General features: G+C 38.5%; 1 protein-coding gene across 1 annotated transcript in view; it reads left to right on the top strand.

Moving 5' to 3' along the window:
- The window catches only part of LOC122087361 (polyadenylate-binding protein 2-like), a 16,495-nt gene extending 10,585 nt beyond the window's left edge, over window positions 1-5,910 (top strand). The window contains exons 4-6 of the mRNA XM_042656458.1: window positions 4,202-4,393; window positions 4,479-4,609; window positions 5,392-5,910. Coding sequence (XP_042512392.1) covers window positions 4,202-4,393; window positions 4,479-4,609; window positions 5,392-5,440 — 372 coding nt within the window. The 3' untranslated portion in view covers window positions 5,441-5,910. The remainder of the gene's footprint in view (window positions 1-4,201; window positions 4,394-4,478; window positions 4,610-5,391) is intronic.
- The last annotated feature ends 4,500 nt before the right edge of the window (window positions 5,911-10,410 follow it).

The raw sequence follows: 10,410 nt of genomic DNA, 5'->3' as shown, positions 1-10,410 counted from the left end.
AAAAAAAAAAAATGAAGAAAAAGAATAAGAAGGAAACGGAGGAGGAGGAAGAGGATGAAGAGAAGGAACTGGAGAAGAAAAATAAGAAACCAGTTCAGTAAAAATAAAAAAAAGAAAACAGTAGTTGGAGGAGGTGAAACAGAGAAGTGAAGACAAAAAAAAAAAAAAAAAAGAAAAAAATGCGGGGGAAAGAGAAGGCTTCAGGGAGGAGATGGACAAGAGAGAGGGCTTCAGGGAACAGTGCAAATAGAAGGACCAGAATAGAAGAAGAAGTTGCAAAAATGAAAATAAACTAAGAAAAAGTAGACAGAGTAAATTTATTATGTAGCATATGCACTATGCAGTAAAAAAGGAAGAAGAAGAAGGCACTGGCAGTGCAGTAGAAAAATAAAAGAAAGAAGAAAAGAGTCTAATGGCAGTAGGGAATAGAAGGAAAAAAAAAAGAAGAAAAAAGAGAGCAGGAAATGGAAGAAAAAGAAGAGTAAAAAAAATGTCTAATGGCTGTAGGGAAAAGAGGAAAAATAGAAGAACAAAAAAAAGAAAAAAAGCAGCAGGAATTGGAAGAAGAAGAAGACTGCAGTAGGGACTGGGGAAAAATATTCAAAGAGGTGATGGAAAGAGAGGGCTTCAGGGAAGAGAGCAAAGGAAAAAAAAAGAATAAAAGAAGAAGAAAATGAAGTATAAGAGAAGTGGAGGAGGAAGCGTGCGTGACAAAACTTACCTGTTCGCGAGGCGTCAGCAGTGGCATCAACATCGACAGAGACAGCAACAGAGACATCGGCTAGGGCCTCCATCTTGTGTTGGTTTCGATAATTTTGAATTTTGTTTTGTTTTGTTTTTTAAATTCATATTTATGATACAATGCATGACAGTGTAATATAGTTATTGCTCAGTCCGATCAACATGTTAGAATGAATATTTATTTTTAAGGGAAGGGATAGGCACGCCGCCCTCTCTAGGAAAGCTAGTGGGCAGCAGACACATGGGAGGAGAGGACGAGGGAATGCAGAGGGTCTTTTCACAAGGATGGGGCAGAGAGGCACACATGCTGGCACCATATGGGCATGCTCAGCGTCTACCCTATCTTTGATACACATCTATGATTCTGTACATGACATTGTATCTAGACAAGTTACACAATCCAATGAAAAAGGTGGAAAAGGCATCAATGTTATTAATCAAAAAAAGGTGTGCAAACAAAAAACGTTCACACTCCCAAGGGTATAAAGAATGACTGGACACCAAGTCATCGCTTAGATGACCAATGTGGCCTGAAGTCTAGTGTATCGGTAAGGAGTTCTGATAACATTATGACAGCAGATGGTGATTCGGTAGCTCATGATGGGGATTCTAAGTCACCGGAAGATTGGGTTTGAAAACTTTGTGTGAACCAGAATCGCAGGAAGGTAGGAACCAAACCAGAAAGTACAGAACTCAGTAACTCGTTAACGACTGATCTGATCTGGCTAAACCCTTGGTCGAATGGTCTATTTGTTAAGGATAACAAACCAACAAAGTTGAACAGTAATCCAATTGCCGGATTTAGAGATATGGAAGAGTTTCCACTTTTAGCAGGTTAACAAAACCAGACAAAATAGAAACCAGAATTACTGGCTCAGATTTAGAAACCAGAATTTTAAAAAGTAGAGTGCTAGTAGGATTTAGAAACTGGGACTGAACTAGAAATAGAAACTTATGCAGAGGTTGAAGAAGTTCAGAAACTGGCCTGTTATGCTATATGAAAGAAGAAAAGAATAATGTAGGGCCAATTCCCAGCTAGATGACTAGGAATTAACTCCAGAACAGGATCATAGGTGCTGTCAGTTGATAAAATGAACAAAAGAGATGCTGCAGGTCTTGAACTTGTCTTCTCAGATCTTGCAGTGGCAGTAGGTGTTGGGGCTTCTAATCAAGCTTCAAACTGAACTCAAACAGGGCTGAAACCACTCAGGATCGCAGGAAAAATAAAATAGAAAGAAATAAATAAAAAGGAAATAGAGAAGGGGAAGGGGATAGGTTGGGTTGAGTATCTCACTCTTCCCTAGGGCATCTCACCCATGCACAAAGCTTTTTTTTTTTCATTTAAGGTGGCTGTAGATCAGCCTTCTTCCTTTATTTATAAACTTTAAATCAATGACAAAATTGGGTCCGCCCTTGCATGGAAAGGAAATTAATCCCATTATAATTAGATATTATCATATTTGGAAACTAATTACAAATAAAATCAAATCCTCCCTTTTACAAAGATAGAAACCTTTCCTACTTTCTAAAAGTAAAAACTAAAATTAGAAACTAGCTAGATAATACCTTCCTAACTATTACAAGGAAATATGGAAATGGAAACTACATCAATAAAAGATTTCCTAAAAACTTGCAGCTTAACTTCTCCATGTGAGTTGTCCATGGGGCCCACGAATAAACAGGGAATCTTCTTCAAGTTTTCTCCACGCAAGCTGTCCTTGGGTTGAACCAATAAAAAACCAAGAACCAAGCCACATCAGACCAGGCAGCTCTCACAGCAGTTCCATCCCACAACCGGTCTGGACTGGTTTTAGGGGGCCTTATTCCTGCGATCTGCATAAAAGAAAGGAAGAGCAGATATAATCAGTAATCGACCTGACCTGTAGGGTTGGAATCTCACCAAAACCTTAATCTGAAATCCCACCAGGCCTTCCACTGAACCTTATCGAAGATAACAGCTTTGAAGTCCACATGACCAGAAAGCAAAGCTCTTGTTTGAATGTGACGGATGGGAGGGATGTAGCCCCTTCTCTTTATTTGTAGGAATTTTCTTATTGATACCCTTCAAGGTGTCAAATAATCTGTAACCTTACTATTTTACCTTTTTAGTATAATACACTTTTTCAACGAGGGTAAATCCTGTCATTTCACATGTATAGTTGAAAAATGTGTATGACCCAGCAATGGAGGCAACAAGCGAGAGCCCCTACTAGGTTAGGGGATTTCTCGCTTGTTGCCATAGCTTGCTGCCTACATTTGCTGCTTTAGCCCAAAGAGAGCTTTATTGAGCTTGCATACCAAGTTAGGATTGCTAGGAGAAGAGAAACCTGGAGTTGGAGGAGGCTGAATAGAAAATCTTGCAGATCTCCTTGGAGAAAGGCATTCTTCACGTCAAGTTGAAATAAGGACCATTTTTTTATTGCGGCCAAGGCAAGAAAGACATGAATGGTGGTCATTTTAGCAACCTGGGGCGATAATGACATAATTATAAGTCAACTTTCAAATTATTTTTGAAAGCCCTTTTTTAACCCCTTAAACTATTTTCGGGAATAATACAAGGAACAATCAAAAGAAGGTTTAAAGTTCTAAAGACACATATAAAGGTGCCATTTAGACAGCTCCTTATTTATAAAACTTAGAAACAAGACAGAATTTAAGAAACTTCTCCAATCACAAGCTAAATGAGAATTGGAGAAATTGTAGTACAGCCTTTATAGGTAGGACTTTGAAATTAGAAAGAAACCAGGACTGGAATTTGTAGTTGTTAGGAGTTATTGATTAAGGGGTTCACATTCATGGTTACTGTTCACCTGAAAAGCAACATATAAACAATATTATTAAGGACATAACAGCTTAACCAGAAAATACTGGTCCACATAGGTACTGCAGGCTTTATTTCTGGCCTGGTCTTCTTCCTGCGAGTGTACTTGAATTGGAACCTTGAATCTGCACTTAGTTCAATTCTAGTTAGGTGTTGGAGAAAGAAAAATAAACTTTCATGGATCTTGACTTGCTGTCTAACCTTCTACTGATGTAGCTTTCTTTTCCCTGATCGGCTGGATCTGAAGGACGGTGGGTGGCTGGTGGTGGGTTGTGGGTTGTGGGGGGTATTAGATGATAGGGAACCATTAATATAGTATTATGGATAGATTCCTCTCTGCTTTCAAATGGTGTGGTTAACAATTTTGAGCTGCAAGTATGAATTTAAAATGAAAAGTAATCATCCATATAAAGTTTTTCTCTTTAGAGACATTGATAGTCATGTCAAGGTGTTGTTTCTCTGGTTTTCTCAATACTGTTATCCACATTGATAGTCATTTCAAGATGTTTTCTCTAGTTTTCTCAATAGACAATGCATCTAACTTTCTGTCATCTTCTTATGTTTGTTGTTTTGCGTTCTTTTATTTGCTCTGTCCTATTTTTTTTTTCTTAACTAGTTGTGTTGTGTTTGAAACCTCAGGTAGACTATGCATGTACTCCTGAGGAAGTCCAGCAGCATTTCCAGTCTTGTGGAACGGTGAACAGAGTCACGATTTTGACAGACAAGTTTGGTCAGCCAAAGGGATTTGCTTACGTTGAATTTGTTGAAGTAGATGCAGTTCAAAATGCTCTTCTGTTAAACGAATCGGAGTTGCATGGTCGTCAGTTGAAGGTCATTGAATTTTTAATTAAGTGATCGTAATTTGGCCTGTAACTTTAATTATCTGAATATAGTGGGAATTTTGATTGTTTTGCAGGTATCTGCCAAGCGTACCAACATTCCTGGAATGAAACAGTACCGAGGGAGGCGGCCTAATCCATATCTTGGTTTTCGAGGCCGGAGACCCTTCATGCCTGGCCCCCCTTTCCTTGCTCCATATGGATATGGGTAAGCATTGAGAATCTGTCTCTCTCTCTCTCTCTCTCTCTCTCTCTCTCTCTTTTCTTCTTCTAATGAAGCTCTTTTGGTCAAACCCAGCAAAGTGAGAGGCAGTGAAAGAGTGAGGGGTGGGGGTTGTTACCTGCCTTACTGTTAGATGCTTTCTATTTGCTCCTTGACATCCCAAGCCTTTCCTTGGAGGTTCTTTCTTTTCTATAGTTGACATAAATTTCATTGCCAATCCACATGCACGTTCTGTCATATCCAATTTTGGAGGAATACAGGATGTAAAATCTTGTTGTCTATATATTTCCCATTCTTTTTCTCGTTGTCATAAAAGAGCTGTGATTCAATTGTCAGTTACGAGAGTTGGATCGGGAAGTCTTGAAGAATAATTGTGTCATGGTATTGATTGAGATTGACCCATGATATTTCCTAACCTCAACCAAGTGTCCTTTCTTCCTGATTGTGGACATACTTTTTGCTTAGGAGAGTTTTCTTCACCCACAATGAAGGAATTCTCTCAGAATTGATGGCCATAATTGCTCCCCTGCCACCTGTGGTACGAAGTCCGAAATGCCCTTCCACTGCCAAGAGTCCCTTCCAACCACAAAAAAGGTGGTGAATGAAGAGATTCTTGGTACACTGTTGGTGAAGGAAAACTACGTCCCTCTGATAATCAGTCAATTCTTTTGTTTAGTCCATGAAATAATGATTCCAATGTTTAATTACTGTCTTATGTTGTTCTCATGTCTTGGAATTTGATCATATCCTTCTTTTCTGATGTGCAGCAAGGTCCCAAGGTTCAGGCGGCCTATGCGATATAGGCCTTATTATTAATGGGTTTGCATCAGCTTGCCATGGTCAGACATTTGGTTCTGTGGTGCGGCACATAATGCCTAGTGGCCATAGCCATATTTGTATGATCTCGAGCAAGGGAATCCATTTTCTTCAGTGCGTGTATGATTTTTAACTCATAGAAGGCCGACTTGGTGTTACTAAAATCTGCAGTTATTTGAAGACTATCGGTACACATACTGTTAGTTCATCCATGAATTTATGTTGGATGAGGCTGCTGGCAGCTGATGGGGACACTCGTCAAATTTCATATATTTTCACTTAATTCTTGTATCTCTACAATTTACAATTCTAGGTTATGTGATTTGAGCAAAATATTGTGAATTAGGGACAGCTGCTTCATCCACAAGTGGGCTTATTTAGGAGGTTAAATCTATTGATAGCAGATTGTTTCTTTGGATTTATTGATAACAATTTACTTCTGGAAGTATAGTTCCGGTGGTTTTGTTGCACTGGTAGAATTTTGATGCTTCTGGAGGTGTGCTTTTTGTTGCATTTCATTCTTGACAGGAAGGGCTTGTTCTGGCTTATAAGAGATTTGTCAATACTTATGTCACTGAAGCCAAAGGTGGTGCCCCACTAGAGAATGAAACTCCAAGCCAGTTTCCCACATCTGAACGAGACACATGGTTATAGTGAACAGTTGGATTCCAGCTTTGTCCTATATAAAAGAAGCATTAGTAGTGTGACATGATGAAATGGAATCGATTGGGACAGACACTTGGCTCAATTTAGTATATTCTCATGATCTCCTTCTGCCCAGTTTGCCCCCTCCCTCTCAAGATTGTAAGCTTTGGTATTAGTTACTCTCTTACTGAATCGGTCTCAGGTGTACTTATTGGGCTTAGCCGATACAGATCGGCTGGAATTGGATCGTATCGGATATAATTTATTTCAGAAATAGGTAGCCTTGCCCGACATCAGAGCGACTGGAATATTAGAGCATACAATGTCACATAACAAATCAATCATGCCCTTATTTTTTGATCATGCTGCTTATGTTGATGAATTTTGACTTATTAGCCTTTGTAATGTCACATATAAGACTATTGCAAAAATTTTGGCTAGTAGCCTGAAAAAACATCTCCATGAGATCATTTCTCCATTCCAAGCCTCCTTTGTCCTTGGTAGACAAATATCTAACAACATCATCATTGCCTAGGAAATTTTTCATTATCTCCGACGGAAAAATGGTAAGAGTGGTTTCGTGGGCATAAAACTTGACATGGCCAAAGCATATGACAAACTTGAATGGGGGTACTTGAGAGCTATTTTTGAGTTTTTAGGTTTTGGTTAGAGATGGTGTGATCTTATTAGTTACATAGTAAGCTCTTCTTCCTTCTCCATCAAACTAAAAAGGTCTGCTTTTGATTTCTTTGAACCTTCAAGAGGAATCAGACAAGGTTGCCCCTTGAGCCCTTTCCTGTTCATCGTGGCTATGGAAAGACCTCCTCACCACCTACAGAGACCTCAACCTGTTTAAGGGAATCAAAACTTCCAGATATGCTCCTGAAATCTCTCATCTATTTTTTGCTAATGATACATTCATCTTTTGTAGAGCTTCACATAAAGATATTTTTACCATTAGAAGCATTTTAGACCTCTTTTTTGACCTATCTGGGTTAACTATTAATTTTGACAAGAGTGGTCTTGCTTTCAACTCTAATGTACCTATTGATGTCAGGATTTCTTTGAGCAGAGCTCTTGGAATGAAGAAAATGAGTTGTGACTCTTCCTACCTTGGGACATGTCTCTTGCATCATAGAGCCAAATCCCGTTCTTTCAACCAGGTGGTAAAGAGAGTGGAGTTGAAATTTGGATTATGAAAAACTAACCTTCTTTCTTATACTGGTAGGACGGTTCTTATCCAATCTGTTCTCTCCTCAATCCCATCTTACCTGATGTTTTGTTTTGCTTCCCTAAAGCAGTGTGCATGAAATTAGATTCCACATACTTGCATTTTTTGAATGGAGACTCAGACAAGTCTAAAAAAACCCACCTCATTGGATGACATAAAATATGTTTACCCAAACTTCGGGGAGGCCTTGGAATCCATGATTCAGAGACCCAAAACAAAGCCTTACTCCTGAAACTTGGCTGGCGCCTCCTCAGAAATGAGCATTCCTTATGGACACAGATTCTAAAAGCCAAATACTTCCCTAACAAGTCAGTATTTGATAAAAAAACATTGCGTAAAAGAGGATCGATTTGTTGGAACAACATTGTAAGTATCCTCCCAACTCTGCAAAAAATGATCTTAAAAATTGGCAATGGTAAGAACACAAACTTTTGGCATGATTCCTGGATCAAATCCATTCCCACATCTTCTTTTACAAACTTTACCTTTTTCCAAAAACCATCCCCCACACCTCCTAAGGGTTAATGATTTCATGTTGGAGAATGAATGGAATGTTAATTTGTTAAATTCATTACTCCCTCCTTCCTTAACTAACAAGATTCTTCAAATTCCTATTTCTAATAATAATGACAGGTGGTGGTGCCACCTCTCAAAAGAGGGATCCTTCTCCACTAAAATAGCTGTCAAATTTCTCAAATCTAATATTTGTACTAACCCCAGTGGACTCTCAAACAGTTGTACCTGCATATCTCTATGCTCGCACTGGTGGCACTATTTCTGGAAGCTCAAAATCCACCCCAAATTCAAGTTGTTCTTTTGGAGAATAGCATATGAAGGAATTCCCACTAAAGACATACTAAGAAAGTGGGTGGATATTGACTCTAACTGTGGGTGGATATTGACTCTAACTGTGGTTTGTGCCACAACCAACATGAGAATACTTGGCATGTCTTCCTCTCTTGTGAGTTCACAAAAAGGATCTGGGCTGCTAGTCCGTTGGGCCTCAAAACTGAACTATTAACTAGGTTGTCATTTCCAAATTTAATTATGTTCTTCTTCAACTCTAATACCATCCCTTCAAATCAATCGGATTTCTTTTTCAATGTCTTTTTTATTATTATATGTTACCACATCTGGAAACACAGGAACCAGGCCTCCTTTGGGCATGCTAAACCCAATCCGTATATCATCCTACAATAGGTAGAGTACTGGATCTCTAATGGCATCCCTACGCACTCTGATGAGCAACATGTGACCATACTTAACCCTACACCAACCCAAACAATAACACTCCCTTTCTTCAATCAAAAAGTATTAATTTACACAGGGATCACTGATAACACCAAAAATATTTCTGGTTGGGCTGTTTCGTTTATAACTGAGGGGAAGTGTATCTTACTTTATGCTGATTATATGATGACATGCAAATATCTTGAGGCAACAACCAAGAGTCTACTATATGAGATAAACCAAGCTAGGAACTAGGAAAAGAGGATGGGAGATAGGTGAAATCTGGAGCGATGCGAGGGAGTTGGAGCATCTCATGTCTACTGATAGCACAAACTTATGGCCATGGAGTGCAATACCTTTGTTTTTTGGAAACTGCAGATTTTTTGTTTAAACCAAAGTTTTGTTACAAAAGTAACAATGACCTAGTTTTCTCGATCAAAGCCTTAGCCTATAGGGCTATGAACTTGAAAACTCTAATTAGGGATCCTAATATCTTGATGGACACTTATATTATAATTAATAATTTTTCTTTTCTTCTGATAAAAAAAAAAAGTTCTAGCCCTCTAAGCTATTTGATGGGTGTAATAGGCATTAAATTTTGATATTATTTTTCGTGTTGGGCCATTGGTCTTATGACTTTAAAATGCGTTGTGACTTCAGAAGAGATATTAGATGTTATCAACTAGTATATACTCTTCTCCTCAGCCGATGTGGGATTAAAGAGATGACCCTCTCATAGATTTGAGTCATTTCTTAGACATGAAAATCTCTTCCTTTATGGCACAACGCCTCCACTATAGCCCCACACGTTGTCATGGTTTGTTTTGATATCATTTGCAATGTCCCTAGGCCATACCAAATTACAATATTGTTTGTTTTGGCTATGGAACTCACGGCTTTAAAATGCATTATGATTATGGAATGATTGTTAGAGGTTAATAGCTAATCCAGTTTCTTGTCCCTAGTCGATGTGAGACTAAAGAGATGCCTCTTAACGTTTTTTCCATTTCTTGCCCAACCTTTGGGGCTTATTAGATCCAGGTCATTTCTGGGGTGCGACACGTAAGAAAATTGGAAAGAGATGCATCTACATTAATTTTTTCTCTATGAAGTGCATGAATTGTTTTTCCTTTAGATACATGAAGAAATTAGATAGAGAAGCATTGTACAATTCAAATTCGAGATAAGAAAGGAAGAAGAAAAGCAGAAGACTCTTCATGTTGGAGGAGGGAAAGCAGAAAACAGGGGCGACAAAGACAAAAAGTGAGCCATATGATCCCCAAGAAAGGAGAGAAATTGAAGGAGAATTGTTTCTTCACATGGAGGGGAGAAGAAAGAAAGAAATAGAAAAGGGAAGGGAGAGAGAGAAAGTTGTTTTGCTTTTTGTATTTTTTTTTTCTCTTTCTCTAGATGTGCATATACCCTAGAGAGAGAGAGAGAGAGAGAGAGAGAGAGAGGAGAAGAAGAAGAAGAAAGAAAGAAAGAAGAGTTGGGTAGAATTTGAGGCATGGAGAACTTGTGCACAATAAAGTTCGGCATTGGCATTTCAAGGTTTTCTAACGCTAATAACCTAGTAGGTTATGCGAATCAGGCATATTCTCCTTTATTGGTGCAAATTATACATGTCATACAAAGATAAAAAAAAATAATCATGGAAGGATTGTTAGAGGTTATTAGCTAGTCTAGTTTCTTGTCTCTAGTCGATGTGAGACTAAAGAGATGCCTCTTAATGTTTTTCTCATTTCTTGCCCAACCTTTGGGGCTCATTAGTTCCAGGTCGTTTCTTGGGTGCGACAAGTAAGGAAATTGGAAAGAGATGCATCTACATGTAATTTTTTCTTTATGAAGTGCATGAATTGTTTTT

This window comes from Macadamia integrifolia, chromosome 8 (genome assembly GCF_013358625.1).
Source record: "Macadamia integrifolia cultivar HAES 741 chromosome 8, SCU_Mint_v3, whole genome shotgun sequence".
NCBI lineage: Eukaryota > Viridiplantae > Streptophyta > Magnoliopsida > Proteales > Proteaceae > Macadamia > Macadamia integrifolia.
The sequence above is the reverse complement of the archived record's forward strand: the minus strand, read 5'-3'. Positions and strand labels throughout refer to the sequence as shown.